Below are 17399 nucleotides of genomic sequence, written 5' to 3' on the forward strand. Positions count from 1 at the left end.
TAATTTCTCAAGACGCCCCAGCCAGGGAACTCTCTAGCTTCTGTAGATATCACTGAAGCATGTTGCTATGTATCCCTTTTCCTCAAACTCCACAGATTTCTCAGATGAGTTTAGAGAACAAAAAAATTAAGCAGTTGATATTGAAGGTATTTCCATTCCAAATGTCGTCTGCTTTGAGGGATTATTATTATTATTATTATTATTATTATTATTATTAATAATAATAATAATAATTTATTTATTTATTTATTTCAAAGCTGATAGTCTCTCTACTGACTCACCTGGATTCTCTAAACCAGCCTTCCTCAACCTGGGGCGCTCCAGATGTGTTGGACTGCATCTCCCAGAATGCCCCAGCAGGGGCATTCTGGGAGATGCAGTCCAACACATCTGGAGCGCCCCAGGTTGAGGAAGGCTGCTCTAAACTATATTTCTGGTTTTAATTTAATTTTACAACTAAAAGGACATTTTCGCATTAGAAAGGCAAGGAACAAAATATTAGGGTGTGCAACGCAAAATTCCTGGGGTGCACACCCTAATAAAATGTGCTGTGCACGCCTAGGTTCTATACTGCCCCATAGCTGAAGCTCTCTGGACTGTTCACAAAAATTTAAAACCATTAAAAATACATTGTGCAAAACCATTTACATAGAAACATATTAACGTCACCTGCACAAACGGCATATACCTAAAAATGTCGTTTTACATTCGGACTTCTTGGTCCTACAGGGCTCCTGAAAGCTAAAAGACAGCAAACCTATTATTAGTCCTTTTCCTCAGATGCCTCTGATTCAGCATTCTGTTCACACAGCGGCCAACCAGCTGCCTGTGTTACTTTGTCTAACAGAAGGACAGGAGCGCAACGGCACCCTCTCGGCCATGTTTCCTGGCAACTGACATACCTAGGCCTATTGCCCCTGATACTGGAAGTATCACATAGCCATCAGGGCTCATAGCCATTGATAGCCGCCTCCTCCAGGAATGTGCCCAATCCCCTTCTGAAGGCATCCAAATTCATCTCATTCTTGCACTTGAGGAAGGGTCTTCTGCCACAATAAATCTGTGCAAATAGGATTCTTTAGCCACAATCCATAAGTGTGCAAACATGATTCTTTTGCCACAATAAACCTGTAAGTGTGCAAACATGATTCTTTTGCCTCAATAAATTTATTTATTTATTTATTTATTTATTTAATTACATTTATATACCGCCCCACAGCTGAAGCTCTCTGGGCGGTTTACAACATTTAAAAATAGTAAACATTAAAAGTATACAATTTAAAACCACACACACACACACACACACACACACACACACACATAAAAACAGTATAAAAACAACAGTATCCATTTAAAAACAACAATTGTGGGGTCCATTAAAAACAAACTTAACGTTGTTAAATGCTGTTAAAATGCTGTTAAAAATGCCTGGGAGAAGAGAAAAGTCTTGACCTGGCGCCGAAAAGATAACAATGTTGGCGCCAGGCAAGCCTCATCGGGGAGATCATTCCACAGTCGGGGGGCCACCACTGAAAAGGCCCTCTCCCTTGTTGCCATCCTCCGAGCTTCCCTTGGCGTAGGCACTCGGAGGAGGACCTTAGATGTTGAGCGCAGTGTACGGGTAGGTTCATGTCGGGAGAGGCGTTCCATCAGGTATGGTGGTCCCAAGCCATGTAGGGCTTTATAGGTTAAGACCAGCACCTTGAATTGGGCTCGGAAACATATAGGCAGCCAATGCAAGCGGGCCAGAATCGGTGTTACATGCTCAAACCTCCCTGTTCCAGCTATCAATCTGGCCGCCGCATTTTGCACAAGCTGCAGCTTCCGGACCGTCTTCAAAGGCAGCCCCATGTAGAGGGCATTGCAGTAATCTAATTTGGAAGTTACCAGAGTATGGACAACTGAAGCTAGGTTATCCCTGTCCAGATAGGGGCGTAGCTGGGCCACCAACCGAAGTTGGTAGAAAGCACTCCGTGCCACCGAGGCCACCTGAGCCTCAAGTGACAAAGATGGTTCCGCAAATGTGGAAAGACAAATCCGCAAATGTGCAAATAGGATTCTTTCTCCACAATCAATCTGTAAGTGTGCAAACAGGATTCTTTCTCCACAATCAATCTTTAAATGTGCAAACAGTATTCTTTCTCCACAATCAGTCTTTAAATGTGCAAACAGGATTCTTTCTCCACAATCAATCTGTAAATGTGCAAATACGATTCCTTCACCATGATAAATCTGTAAATGTGCAAACAGGATTCTTTCTCCACAATCAATCTGTAAGTGTGCAAATAGTATTCCTTCGCCACGCTGAAACTGTAAATGTGCAAACAGGATTCTTTCTCCACAATCAATCTCTTAAGTGTGCAAACAGGATTCTTTCGCCACAATCAATCTGTAAACGTGCAAATAGTATTCCTTCGCGATGATAAATCTGTAACTGCAAATGAGATTCTTTCTCCACGATAAATCTGTAAGTGTGCAAATAGGATTCTTTCACCACAATCAATCTGTAAGTGTGCAAACAGGATTCTTTCTCCACAATCAGTTGTAAGTGTGCAAATAGGGCTCCTTCGCCGCGATAAACCTGTAAGTGTGCAAATAGGGCTCCTTCGCCGCGATAAACCTGTAAGTGTGCAAATAGGGCTCCTTTCGCCTCCTTTTTAAGTTTTAATTTGGGATGCGGGGAACTGAAATGATTGGGTGGTCCAGCAGGGGGCGGGCATGCGAAGCCTCGTTTGCCTTTGTAGCCCGGTGGCTAAAAAAAGAGGAGGAGGAAGAAGGGAGAGAAAAGGTGGGGATTTGTCACCCCAGACGGCGGCTGCAGCTTCCCGCCAGCCAGCTGGGGCAAGGAGGGGGTCCCGAAGGCACCGTGAGATTCCCTGTAGGACGGACCCCCCCATCCATCCATCCAGAAGGAGCTGAGCAGCCGAGAAAGAGAAGACAAGCCAAGGGTCACACCGGCCTCCTCGTCGCTTCCGGTATGATTTGGGAACTCCTTTGAGCCCTGTTGCTGCTGTGGACAGCGCACTAGGGCTGGAGCAGGGCTTGCCTTTATGGCTGCCACCCTCCTGCACGCACACTTGCTTGGGGCGAAGGGCTGGCTTCTGAGAAGACGTAGGTGACATTGCAGTGTAAATGACCCTGTCTCAGACCCAAGTGCAGTCTTAGGGGAACCACTACTGGGCTGTCTCAGTGTCTTCCTCCCTCCCTCCCTCCTGTGCAATAATATGCAGCAATGAATAGCGGCCCACATTGCAGGCATCCCATAAGACCCTTCCTCTGCATGTCGGCTGCCATCCCCCGTCCAGTCTGTAATACGTGGGAAACTAGGGTGGGCTACGTGATGGGGTCGTTGTTGTTATTATTTGTAACATTTATATACCGCTGAATATCTCTCAGCGGTTCACAACATTGTTGTAAACTAGGGTGACCCTATGAAAAGGAGGACAGGGCTCCTGTATCTTTAACAGGGGCATAGAAAAGGGAATTTCAGTAGGTGTCATTTGTATATATGGGGAACCTGGTGAAATTCCCTCTTCATCACAACAGTTAAAGCTGCAGGTGCCCTTCCCTCTTTTAAATCTGGTCACTCTTAGTATAGCTCCTGCAGCTTTAACTGTTGTGATGAAGAGGGAATTTCACCAGGTTCCCCATATATACAAATGAAACCTGCTGAAATTCCCTTTTCTATGCAACTGTTAAAGATGCAGGAGCCCTGTCCTCCTTTTCATATGGACACCTAGCTAACCAGCCATCGGCCAGGGATGAACAAGCAGGACATGGTGCAACAGCTTCTCCCACCCATGTTCCCCAACACTGGTGTATACAGGCTTATTGTCTCGAGGTACTAGGAGAGTGCTGTTGCACCCGTGTCCTGCTTGTAGGTCCCTAGTCGACAGCTGGTCAGCCACTGTGTGAATAGAACGGTGGACTAGATGAACGCTTGGTCTGATCCAGCAGGGCCCTTCTTATGTTCTTATCCTGTCCCATTTGTAATACAGAGGAAATAAGTGTGGGCTACATGACATGGATGTTTTTAGGATGTTTTAACAATGCATATTATGTTCCTAATTCAGTTTTATGTATTTTATATTTACTGTTGTTCCCCGCCTCGATCAAAATGGAGAGGCAGGTAAGGAATAAATTATTATTATTATTATTATTATTATTATTATTATTATTCAGTCTCTCTCAGTCTTCCTCTTCCTCCATCTGCAATATGGAACCAAAAATACCGGATGTTCTTATTTCTTTCTACCCCACCCCCATTACAGGGATCATTTTCCGGATTATTATTTTTTTTAATAAGCTCAACAAAACAATTTTTTATTGCAACTCAAGAGCATCTGACACTGGGGGGGAGAAGTTTGTCTTTCCTTTTAATTTTGTATGGTTGGGGTGGGTGAATTACAATACCCAGAGCGGTAGCTGTCCAGGTTTGTTACAGCAAACGCTAGGGAGAGGCTTGTGACATTTGAAAGACTTATTTATTTATTTATTTATTACATTTTTATACTGCCCATCAGCTGAAGCTCTCTGGGCAGTACACAATTAAAAACCATAAAATACAAGTATAATTGAAAACATTAAAAGTTTGAAAGGCAATAAAAAAACCCAGCTACATTAAAGACCAGAGAAAGGCTTAGGGTGCAATCCTATGCATATTTAGAAAGAAGTTTTATAATCCCCAGTTTTCCCCAGCTACCAGGGCTGAAAAATGCTGGGAGTTGTAAGATTTTTTTCCTGTCTGAACATGCACAGGATTGTGCCCTTAAGAGTGTAATATTGTGCTAGCAAATAACCCTCCCTGTTTTCAGTGGGGTTTACTTCTAAGTAGGTGTGCTTGGGTTTGTAAACTAGATGTGCAGCCCTGTGTATCTCAAAAGGACTTGATAAAGATGTGCAAAATCATGCGTGGTGTGGAGAAATTGGACAGGGAGACATTTTTATCCTTCTCCCGCACAATACTAGAACCCGGGGCCAGTCCCATGAAGCTGATTGGTGGGACATTCAGGACAGATAAAAGGAAGGACTTCTTCACACAGCGCAGAGTTAAATTATGGAATTCTCTGCTACAAGCTGTACTGATGGCCACGAATTTGGAGGTCCTTAAAAGTGAGTGTCTACTACTCCTGATAGCTATATGCTGCCTCCAGTGTTAGAGGCAGTTTGGCCTACGTACACCAGTTGCAGGGGAACATGGGTAGGAGGATGCTGTTGCACTCATGTCCTGCTTGTGGGTTTCTTCACTGCGCGAAGGGAATGCGGCCTAGTTGGACCTTGCTGTGATTGAGCATGGCTCTTCTTAAGTTCTTATCATTTGTGTTAGAGATTTGGCTAAAATTGATCTAACATGAAAAATACTCTAACTCTAGATTTGAGACGGTGGAGAAAGTGATGAAGGGGCGAAAAACTGCTGGCCCAGACCTAATAGGAGAGCAAGTCAAGGCAGAAATATCTACCGGTACAATTCACCCTGATTATATGACAGAACAGTTAGGATGGGGAGCGTTACAAGAGGGCAAAATGGAGCCATCCAGGCGGATGCAAGAATGCTGGGAAGCCCAGTGGCAGGAGTTGTTGAGGACACTGCAGCCCCTTCACACAACGTGGGGAAGCCCAGAGATGTCAGAGATTGCCCCGTGGGATGATGCCAAGGCCTTCCTGGCCTCCTTTGAGCAAGTGGCCAAGGCCTGCCAGTGGCCTAGAGGAGAGTGGGCGGCCCGGCTCCTGCCAGCACTGAGCGGGGAAGCAGAAGAGGCCTTTCGCAGCCTGGACGTCAGAGATCAGGAGGACTATGGGAAAGTGAAGGCGGCCATCTTGCGAGGGGAAGCCCTGAGGATGGAGGTGCAGCGCCAGCACTTCAGGCAATTCTGCTGCCAGGAGGTCAGAGACCCCCGAAGGATTCACAGCCAAGTCCAGGAGCTTTGCCGGCAGTGGCTGAAGCCGGAGAGACACAGCAAGGAGCAGATCCTGGAGCTGCTGATCCTGGAGCAGTTCCTGGCCAGCCTGCCAGTGGACCTGCAGGGCTGGATCCGGGCAGGAGGGCCGGACACCTGCTCCCAGGCCGTGGCCCTGGCCGAGGACTTCCTCATGAGCCAGCAAGGGGCTGAGACAGGACAGAGGCAGGTGAGGTTTTAATGCATCCTGCATTAGTTTCAGAGTAAATACTATTTTTAAAGAATAAAACTCAGATCATACATGTTTATCACATCCTGTTATACATGTTCACCAGTTTATGACCAATTCTACATATACTTAGTATACACAACACCTAAATCATGAGTTATTTTTTCTGATATTGCCACAGACCATATATTTCGATACCATGCAGGTAAGTTCAGATTATCCAATTTTTTTCCATTGCTGTGTAATTGTCTGGCGAGCGGCAATTAGCAAAAATGATAACAAATCTTTACATTTCATACGTACATTAGATCCTTTGTATACTGATAGTAAAAATAATTCTGGATTGTATACAATCATTTCTTTAGTAATAACCATTATTTCTCTATGTACTAACATCTAGAATCCCCATATATTTGGACAAGTCCACCATAAATGCAAATACGTGCCATTTACCCCGCAGCCTCTCCAACAAAGGGTCTGCATGTTGAAGTAATACGGACCAGTTGTATTGGTGTGCGATACCATCTGTGTAGTACTTTCAAAGAGGTTCCTCGGATAGAGGCTGATAACTGATCTGAGTGGTTTATTGTCCCATAGTTTGCTCCAACTGGCATTTTCTAATTCCCTTCCAAAATCTCCTTCCCACACTTCCTTCAAGCCCTTCCCACACTTTCTTCAAGCCCACCATCGAACCCATCTGGGCGTCTATTAGGATCGAATAAACTAAAGATACAATTCCCTTCCCTCCCGTTTGCATTTGGGTTCTGAGTACATTTGGGTTCTGAGTGATTTGCCCTAAAACTGACAGATTAAATTTATTCCATTTCTTCAGGTCCACTGCAATAATCAGTCTTCCGCATGTCTACTTACGAGTAAGCAGGAAGGAGTTAGTTACAAGAAGTGGCAACGTTGTGGTTTTTTTAAAAAAAAATCAGCCCCTTGGGCCTTGACCAAAGCAATACTTCCTATCTGTATGAAAACGGAAGGGCACTTCAACAGCCCAAGGTTATTTGGACTTAAGCAAGAAAGCATGCTAAATTACTGCAAATTAACTACTCAAAAGTAAGCACTTAGCGGTGCAAGCTAATAGGAGATTAGCTCCTATTAGCCAATAGTTTGCCACATCTGTGATTATAGAAAGCCCAAATGAAGACTCCCATTGGCCAGGGAAACCATGCTTTTAGCTCCGCTTGGTGAGTAGAGATAAGAAAGGGGTCAGATGCCTTTCTTTGACGTTGGCGACGAAACCTTGCTCTTAGCTCCAGTCAGTGATCCAGCATTGAGTTTCACTTCCAGCCATGGCCCTGTGTTCTGAGTGAGATCATCCTCCCTTGTTTCAGAGGCCACTGAAGGAGGAGAGAGAGGATTTCCTCGTTACAGAGGAAGAGACCTTGGACACTGCAAAAGGACAGATTTACAAAGAAGCCAAGCAAAATGGTGATACAGAGATCAATGTCTCAGGTAAGGATTCCCTGAGCTATTGTGTGTTTTGCTTCTTTTGTGTTTGTGGGGTGCTTAGTCTGATCAGATTGAAAAGTAGGGCCAGCACTTCTACACCTGTGTCAGTCTTGAAGGAAAAGGGAATTTCCTTCTTCAGTGCTACTATTGAAAGTACAGGGTACTCAGCCTCTTTTTGCATCTGTGCAGGAGTGCCAGATCAAGTAATCCCTACCAGCAAGTATCTTAGAATCATAGAATAGCAGAGTTGGAAGGGTCCTAAAAGCCATCTAGTCCAACCCCCTGCTCAATGCAGGAATCCACCCTAAAGCATCCCTGACAGATGTTTGTCCAGCTGCCTCTTGAAGGCCTCTAGTGTGGGAGAGCCCACAACCTCCCTAGGGAACTGAGTCCACCGTCGCACTGCTCTAACAGTCAGGAAGTTTTTCCTGATGTCCATCCTTTTGTTACAAGACATAGCTGGACAATGGCTCAGTTCAGACAACACCTTAGTCAACGCAGTGGGAAAACTCCACTCAACGGTTGAGTTTTTAGGGGGTGCTCCCCACATAACATGTTATAACTCCATCATTGTGTGACTGTGGGCTACCTTGGGGTTGAGTAAAATCCATCATGACATTTGATTGACAGTTCCTCTGCCCTCTCTCCCCCCCCAGTCCTCTTGATGGTATCCCATCAGCCATTGCTGCAAAAAAAAACCAATCCCAGTGGCTCTCATAGAGCGGCACTTGCTCCTTTCGCCGCTCTTGCCAGGGAACTCTGTAGCCAGTGGGAAAAGTCAACTCAACACAACGGAAAACTCCATGGAGCTCGCCACACAACACACAACCGAACAGCTGTGCAGGAACTCTCCTCTGCACTGCGTGAATATTCTGCATTGTTTTTTTTAAAAAAACCTCCACCATTGTGGGCTCTCCCACACTAGAGGCGTTCGAGAGGCAGCTGGACAGCCATCTGTCAGGTATGCTTTAGGGTGGATTCCTGCATTGAGCAGAGGGTTGGACTCGATGGCCTTATGGGCCCCTTCCAGCTCTACTATTCTATGAGTTTTCCCGCCAGACAACACGTTTCTCAATGGTGGTATAAAAACTCTACTGCAGTGTTCTATAACCACTGTTGAGAAAACGTGTTGTCTGAACTGAGCCAATATGTCTGAAAAACTGGTCAGTGCCTGGTCAGAGTGGGCTGCTTACATATGTCTCATATAAGCATCACATCAGAAGCTACCTTATTTTTCAGACCTGGTGAATTTCACCTTGACTGGGGCTGCCCAGAATGGTATTCTAGCAGTTCCTCGGCAAAATTATTAAAATAAACTCTTCTAGAGCTAGGCTGCTAGACGAAAACAGAGCTCCTTAGAAGAACTCAACTGCACACACACTGTGAAAATATTATTAATATAATATAATTATTATTATAAACCGGATTCCGGCTGGACATCAGGAAAAACTTCCTGACTGTTAGAGCAGTATGACAATGGAACAGTTACCTAGGGAGGTTGTGGGCTCTCCCACCCTAGAGGCCTTCAAGAGGCAGCTGGACAACCATCTGTCAGGGATGCTTTAGGGTGGATTCCTGCATTGAGCAGGGGGTTGGACTCGATGGCCTTGTAGGCCCCTTCCAACTCTGCTATTCTATGATTCTATGAACAAGGGTGATCAAGGGAGATTAAGAGAGAATTCCTGGGAGGCAGGACTTTGGAGCTTCCAATAGTTGTAATTCAAAGGGAATATTCAGCACAGGCATGTTTTCCCACTCCAGAACCACAGCTTCCTTTTGCCAAAATGTCCTTCACTGCGCAACGCTTAAAGGAAATCACTCCTTAAGGAGTTTAGATGGGCTCTTTCCTTTTAGGCAGGAAATTAAACTTTTTTCTTCTTTTGAATGTATTTAAATGTAACTTTGTTCTCTTGATTTTCGTATTTGTTTAACTTTTTTTTTTAAACTTCGTACATCACCATGGAGGGCCCAGTTTGAGTCCAAAAGGGGACTCATACATAATGTTAGAAATTCATTAAACAATGTGGTTCCTTGAGGAAGAGGGGATGGACTGATTTCCCTTCTAAAAGCCTCTCTCCGTCTTTTGTAGGCGGTGGAATCAAATGCCCAAATCGCACCAGTTCATCGCTTCCTTCTGAAGAACAGGGAATGGATCAAACTGTTGTGAAAGAGGTTTGTGACATTCTGATGAGTCAATCTTTTATGTCAAAAGCTGGGAGCACATGGAAGTCAGGGTGACACATAAGCATTATTATTTATTATTATTATTTCTTACCCGCCTCTCCCCCTGGATTGAGGCAGGGAACAACATTGAATACAAAAATATAAAACACATAAAGCTGATTAAAAACATCAAACCAATACATTATTAAAATCCTAAAATCTTTTAAGACATTTTAAAATTCGACTGAGCTGTCTTCACAGTTGGTCCCTTCAAATACCAACTCAGCTCTCTGGGATCTGTTCACCTTAACACAGCTGGGAGAAAATTTAAGGAGCACTGTGCTCTCAGGAATACATACCAGTAGTATTACAGCCCAAACTAAAGATGACAAATATTACTTAACAACATATGCTGAGTTTGTTTGCCTTTACTACTGCAACCTTCTTCTCTCTTCTCTCTGGCCTTCCTTCGTCTCACATCAGTCCGCTGGTCTCTGTCCACCACTCTGCCGCTAAGATCATCTTCTTGGCCCGCCGCTCTGACCAGGTCACTCCACTTCTGAAATCTCTTCATTGGCTTCCAATTCACTCCAGAATCCAATATAAACTTCTCCTGCTGACCTTCAAAGCTCTTCACGGTCTAGCTCCTGCCTATCTCTCCTCTCTCATCTCACACTATTGCCCCGCTCGTGCTCTCCGCTCCTCTGATGCCATGCTTCTCGCCTGCCCAAGGTCCTCCACTTCCCTTACTCGGCTCCGTCCTTTTTCTTCTGCTGCCCCTTACGCCTGGAACGCTCTTCCAGATCACTTGAGAACTACAAACTCAATCACTGCTTTTAAAACTCAGCTAAAAACTTTTCTTTTCCCTATATCCTTCAAATATTGAGTTTGTTCTGACTCTATACTGTTAGCTTCACCCTGTTTACACTTCCCTGTACCTGTTTGCATTCTCCTTCCCTCTTTATTGTTTACTACAACTTATTAGATTGTAAGCCTATGCGGCAGGGTCTTGCTATTTACTGTGTTATCTGTACAGCACCATGTACATTGATGGTGCTATATAAATAAATAATATTAATAATAATAATAATTTGCTTGACCCCAGAATAGTTGTTTTAAAAAGGATATTGTTGTTTTTATGTTTTTGATAGTTATAAATTTTGTGTACTTGTTTTTAATGTTCACTGTTTTTAATTTCTGTAAAGCGCCCAGAGAGCTTCAGCTATGGGGCGGTATATAAATGTAATAATAAAAAAATATTAACCACTGTTCTCAAATATAGGGCACTCTACAAAACAATATTTGTAATTATTGGGGCGACGGAGCAATTTTCTCCTTTTGTTTCAACTGAATATTTATCAGTGGACACTGACAACAACGGTCCGCATAGTTAAAGCAATGGTATTCCCCGTAGTAACCTATGGCTGTGAGACCTGGACCATAAGGAAAGCTGAGCGAAGGAAGATAGATGCTTTTGAACTGTGGTGTTGGAGGAAAATTCTGAGAGTGCCTTGGACTGCAAGAAGATCAAACCAGTCCATACTCCAGGAAATAAAGCCAGACTGCTCACTTGAGGGAATGGTATCAAAGGCAAAACTGAAGTACTTTGGCCACATAATGAGAAGACAGGACACCCTGGAGAAGAGGCTGATGCTAGGGAAAGTGGAAGGCAAAAGGAAGAGGGGCCGACCAGGGGCAAGATGGATGGATGATATTCTGGAGGTGACAGACTTGACCTTGGGGGAGCTAGGGGTGGCAACGTCCGACAGAAAGCTCTGGCGTGGGCTGGTCCATGAAGTCACGAAGGGTCGGAAGCGACTGAACAAATAAACAACAATGAGGATTATAAAATTAATTGTTTTGTTTTTTTGATTGAGTTTGTAGTATTTTGCTTCAACATTATTTCTTCTGCAACAAAATCTGATTGGAATTTGGTGACTGTCTTCTTTTCTTGTTTGAAGGAAGCGACGGGTCTCAAGGAAACTAGCCTGTCTTTTCAGACAGTGAAGCGGAGTCCGATGCAGCTGGGCCAAGAGACCATCGTCTGGCAAGTCCTGCATGAGGACAGCAGGAATATCGATCCTTTAGGTCAGTAACTTTTTGCTCCAGTTCAGAAATTCCAGTAAAAACTGGCTGGTCAAATTGCCATTTATAGAATTATTTATTTTTATTTATTTATTACATAGTTATACTGCCCAACAGCCTAAGTTTTCTGGGCAGTTTTCAATAGAATTGAAAAGAACTAGGGTGGATTCCTGCATTGAGCAGGGCATTGGACTCAATGGCCTTGTAGGCCCCTTCCAACTCTGCTATTCTATGATTCTATGACATGGAATAACGGGCTCAAGTTGAAGGAAGCCCGATTCCAGCTGGACATCAGGAAAAACTTCCTGACTGTTAGAGCGGTACAACAATGGAATCTGTTACCTAGGGAGGTTGTGGGCTCTCCCACGTTAGAGGCCTTCAAGAGGCAGCTAGACAACCATCTGTCAGGGATGCTTTAGGGTGGATTCCTGCATTGAGCAGGGGGTTGGACTCGATGGCCTTGTAGGCCCCTTCCAACTCTGCTATTCTATGATTCTATGATTCTAATAGATAGGAGGGATCCTCTTTCAAATTGTGTATGCATGTATCTGATAATAAATACAGCAGGAATGGATTTATTTATTTATAATATTTGTATACCGCTCCACATTCAAAGATTTATTCCATTTCCAGTCATTTTAAATGTAAGATAGACCTTGGAGGCCCGATTGGCGCCAACATTGATTTCATTTCGACGCCAAGTAAAAACATGGCTTTTAAACAAAGCCCTTGATGGTTAAACTCACTGGCACATTGTTTTAACTGTTTTAACTGTATCTATTGCTTTTAAATTATATATTGTTTTAACTTGGATCATGGTTTAATTTGTTTTTAACTGTGTATATTTATTGTTTTATGCTGTATGTTTTTATCTGTATGCCGCCATGAGATCTTAGTGATATAGGGCAGGATATAAATATTTTAAATAAAGAATGAATGAATGAATAAATAAATAAATAAATAATATCCTGGGAAGACCTACCAAAAAGTGATAATTACGGGCTGTAGCTGAGTGGGTTACTGAACTTTCTCTATCTATCTATCTCAAGTTTTTATTGTTTATAACAGCATTTAACAGCATATGCTGAGTTCTTAATTGACCCGAGAATACTTGCTTTAAATGGATATTGTTGTTTTTTATACGTTGGGTGGTTTAAAATTTTGTATATCTGTTTTTAACATCCACTGTTTTTAACTTTTGTAAATCGCCCAGAGAGCTTTGTCTATGGGGCAGTATATAAATGTAATAAATAAAATAAATAAATACAGCCAATGGCCATCACACTATAAACACAAAGCACACATGTATAAAACAGGAAAACGTTTGATTCAGTAAAGCAAGAATACAAGAAAACGACCAGGATTTAAAACACTCCTTCTGTTTAATTCCTTTAGGGTTTAACAGTGGTATGGTTTACAAAGGCTGCTCTTATTTTTCTTGCAGCTAGCTCAAATAAAGCTATCCTGTAGCTGATGAATTTGTCCACATCACCTTCTTTCTGAAGTAGCTCTGACATACTCTTTTACCCCTTAGAATCATAGAATCATAGAATCATAGAATAGCAGAGTTGGAAGGGGCCTACAAGGCCATCGAGTCCAACCCCCTGCTCAATGCAGGAATCCACCCTAAAGCATCCCTGACAGATGGTTCTCCAGCTGCCTCTTGAAGGCCTCTAGTGTGGGAGAGCCCACAACCTCCCTAGGGAACTGATTCCATTGTCGTACTGCTCTAACAGTCAGGAAGTTTTTCCTGATGTCCAGCTGGAATCTGGCTTCCTTTAACTTGAGTCCATTATTCCGTGTCCTGCACTCTGGGAGGATCGAGAAGAGATTCTGGCCCTCCTCTGTGTGACAACCTGTCAAGTATTTGAAGAGTGCTATCATGTCTCCCCTCAATCTTCTCTTCTCCAGGCTAAACGTGCCCAGTTCTTTCAGTCTCTTTTCATAGGGCTTTGTTTCCAGACCCCTGATCATCCTGGTTGCTCTCCTCTGAACACGCTCCAGCTTGTCTGCGTCCTTCTTGAATTGTGGAGCCCAGAACTGGACGCAATACTCTAAATGAGGCCTAACCAGGGCTGAATAGAGAGGAACCAGTACCTCCCGTGATTTGGAAGCTATACTTCTATTAATGCAGCCCAAAATAGCATTTGCCTTTCTTGCAGCCATATCGCACTGTTGGCTCATATTCAGCTTGCGATCTACAACAATTCCAAGATCCTTCTCGTTTGTAGTATTGCTCGTTTGTAGTATTCTTTCCTCTGCTCTCCCCTCCAACTTTTTGCCCCTGTCCACGGCCACTCCTAGGACTGTCAAGCATGGCAGATTATAAAACTCCTCATGGTCTGAAAAAGATGGATAGAAAGAAGTAATTCTCCTTCCCACATAATGCTAGAACTTGGCACCGTTCACTGAAGTTGATTAGCAGAGCAATCAACAGAGACCAAAGGGAGTATTTCACAAAATACACAATTGGTTTGTGGGACTCATCCCCAGAGGATGTGGTGAGGACTAGTAGCTTAGATGGCTCTACAGGGGTTCATGGAGGACACATCTATCTATGGCTTTGAATTATGAAGGATCTATGGAAATGCCATGTTCAGAGGTAGCGTGACCATGTGGGCCAGCCACAATAGGAGAGTGGTATTGCATTCAAGCCTTCCTAGTGGACATCTGGTTGAGCATTGTGAGGAGCACAGCGCATAGATAAGCTATGGAACTCACTGCCACAAGATGTAGTGATGGCCACTAATTTGGATGGCTTTGAAAGGGGGTTGGATTCTCTGGAGGTGAAGGCTATCAATGGCTACTAGCCCTGATGGTTGGGTACTATCTCCAGTATTTGAGGCAGTAATCCTATGTATACCAGTTGCTGGGGAACATGGGTGGGAGGGTGCTGTTGCACTATGTCCTGCTTTGTTAGTCCCTGGTCCACATCTGGTTGGCCACTGTGTGAACAGAGTGCTGGATTAGATGGACCGTCAGCAGGATCCAGCATGGTGCGTATGTTCTTAAAGGCTTCTTAAAAAGAATTTACCAGAACAAGGCCAAACTCCTCTTTTTCTCTCTGCAGGTGACGAGAAAGGACGTCAGATCAAGATGGAGAATTCACTGTATGGAGGAAATGAGCCAGAGGACACGCCCAGGACAGCCCCACAGATACGTCAAGTGAATGTGCTGGAGACAGCTCAGGTGCATGAGGAAGGATGCCAGTCCAAAGATGGACAAGAGAAACAGCCCGTGGCGAGAGAGAAAGAATTTAATGAGCTCACACGAGGCCTTACGGGTGCTATGGACCACCCTTCCAAAGTACACGCAAGTGATAACCTGCCCATGTTCTCCAAGTATGGTCGAAGATATTGCTACAGACTAGAGCTTGATATGAGGGAAGCCAGGGAGGACTATGATGAATGTCTGCGGTCAGATGAAAATGTTCAGCACATTTCATACTCTGATCAATATCAGAGAATGAAAACATTCGAGAGTAAATGTGAATTCTCTGAGAATGGCAAACAAGGAAGTTTGAACATAGATCAGAGTAACCATACAGAAGAGAAATCCTGTAACTCTACTGAGTGCGGAAAGACCCTTAGTTATACAAACTCACTAAAGAGAAATCAAGGCATTCAAAGTGACGGGAGACCTTACGAATGTTCTGACTGTAGCAAATACTTCAGTCAGAAAGAACATTTGTTGAATCATCAGCAACTTCATACTGGAGAGAAACAGGATGAATCCCCCGATTCTGAGAAAATCTTTAATTTAAAATTACCGTTACTGAAACACCAGAGGATTCATACTGGAGAGAAACCACACAAGTGTTTCCAGTGCGGGAGATGCTTCAGGAACAGAGGAACATTGAAGAACCATCAGAGGATTCATACTGGAGAGAAACCATACAACTGTCCTGAATGTGAAAGAAGCTTCAGTCGGAATGAAAGTCTGAAGATCCATCAGAGAATTCATACCGGAGAGAAACCATACAAATGTCCTCAGTGTGAGAAAAGCTTCAAGCAGAGGGGAACTATGAAGAACCATCACAGAATTCATACTGGAGAGAAACCATATGAATGTTCTCAGTGCGGGAAGTGCTTCTGCCAGAGAGGAGGCTTGAAGAGGCATCAAATGATGCATACTGGAGAGAAACCCTATAAATGTTCTCAGTGTGGGAAATGCTTCTGCCAAAGAAGGACTTGGAAAAGGCATCAGATGATGCATGCTGGTGTGAAGCCATACAAATGTCCTCAGTGTGGAAAATGCTTCATATACAGACAAACACTGAAGAGACATCAGATAATTCATACCGGGGAGAAACCATACAAATGTTCTCAGTGCGGAAAATGCTTCTGCCAGAGAGGAGGTTTGAAGAGGCATCAGATAATTCATACTGGAGAAAAACCTTACAAATGTCCTCAGTGTGGAAAATGCTTCCGCGAAAGAAGAAGTTGGAACAACCACCAGATGATGCACAATGGAGAGAAACCATACAAATGTTCTGAGTGTGGAAAATGCTTCACAGACAGACAAACCTTGAACAGGCATCAGATAATTCATACTGGAGAGAAACCGTACGAATGTTCCCAATGCGGAAAATGCTTCTGCCAGAGAGGCGGGTTGAAGAGGCATCAGATGATGCATACTGGAGAAAACCATCCAAATGTTCTCATTGTGGAAAATGCTTCAGAGACAGTGGAAAGTTGAAGAGACATCAGAGAATTCCTTCTGACTGTATGAAAGTCTTCTGTATGAGAAAAGCTTCAGTCAGAAAGTGCAACACAAAAGGATCATAGAATCATAGAATAGCAGAGTTGGAAGGGGCCTACAAGGCCATCGAGTCCAACCCCCTGCTCAATGCAGGAATCCACCCTAAAGCATCCCTGACAGATGCTTGTCCAGCTGCCTCTTGAAGGCCTCTAGTGTGGGAGAGCCCACGACCTCCCTAGGTAACTGATTCCATTGTCGTACTGCTCTAACAGTCAGGAAGTTTTTCCTGATGTCCAGCTGGAATCTGGCTTCCTTTAACTTGAGCCCGTTATTCCGTGTCCTGCACTCTTGGAGGATCGAGAAGAGATTCTGGCCGTCCTCTGTGTGACAACCTTTGAAGTATTTGAAGAGTGCTATCATGTCTCCCCTCAATCTTCTCTTCTCCAGGCTAAACATGCCCAGTTCTTTCAGTCTCTCTTCATAGGGCTTTGTTTCCAGACCCCTGATCATCCTGGTTGCCCTCCTCTGAACACGCTCCAGCTTGTCTGCGTCCTTCTTGAATTGTGGAGCCCAGAACTGGACGCAATACTCTAGATGAGGCCTAACCAGGGCCGAATAGAGAGGAACCAGTACCTCACGTGATTTGGAAGCTATACTTCTATTAATACAGCCCAAAATAGCATTTGCCTTTCTTGCAGCCATATCGGACTGTTGGCTCATATTCAGCTTGCAATCTACAACAATTCCAAGATCCTTCTCGTTTGTAGTATTGCTGAGCCAAGTATCCCCCATCTTGTAACTGTGCCTTTGGTTTCTATTTCCTAGATGTAGAACTTGGCATTTATCCCTATTAAATTTCATTCTGT

At 43.8% G+C, this 17399-nt stretch overlaps 2 protein-coding genes across 2 annotated transcripts in view; both read left to right on the forward strand.

Annotated features, from left to right (window-relative positions):
- Nucleotides 1–17399, forward strand: part of LOC134396142 (zinc finger protein ZFP2-like) — a 110629-nt gene that overhangs the window by 72501 nt on the left and 20729 nt on the right. The window lies entirely within an intron of this gene.
- Nucleotides 5521–16606, forward strand: LOC134396934 (zinc finger protein 415-like). Its single transcript, XM_063123545.1, has 5 exons — nt 5521–6126; nt 7467–7587; nt 9674–9756; nt 11709–11835; nt 14903–16606. The coding sequence occupies exons 1-5, from the start codon at nt 5524–5526 to the stop codon at nt 16528–16530; spliced, it is 2562 nt and encodes an 853-aa protein (XP_062979615.1). The 5' UTR covers nt 5521–5523; the 3' UTR covers nt 16531–16606.

The sequence above is a fragment of the Elgaria multicarinata genome, chromosome 3 (genome assembly GCF_023053635.1).
Source record: "Elgaria multicarinata webbii isolate HBS135686 ecotype San Diego chromosome 3, rElgMul1.1.pri, whole genome shotgun sequence".
Classification (NCBI taxonomy): domain Eukaryota; kingdom Metazoa; phylum Chordata; class Lepidosauria; order Squamata; family Anguidae; genus Elgaria; species Elgaria multicarinata.

Coding starts and splice junctions, on each gene's coding strand:
- LOC134396934 (XM_063123545.1), top strand. CDS start 5,524: ATGGAGCCATCCAGGCGGATGCAAGAATGCTGGGAAGCCCAGTGGCAG. Junction 7,588..9,673: donor TACAGAGATCAATGTCTCAG/GTAAGGATTCCC, acceptor CGTCTTTTGTAG/GCGGTGGAATCAAATGCCCA. Junction 9,757..11,708: donor ATCAAACTGTTGTGAAAGAG/GTTTGTGACATT, acceptor TCTTGTTTGAAG/GAAGCGACGGGTCTCAAGGA.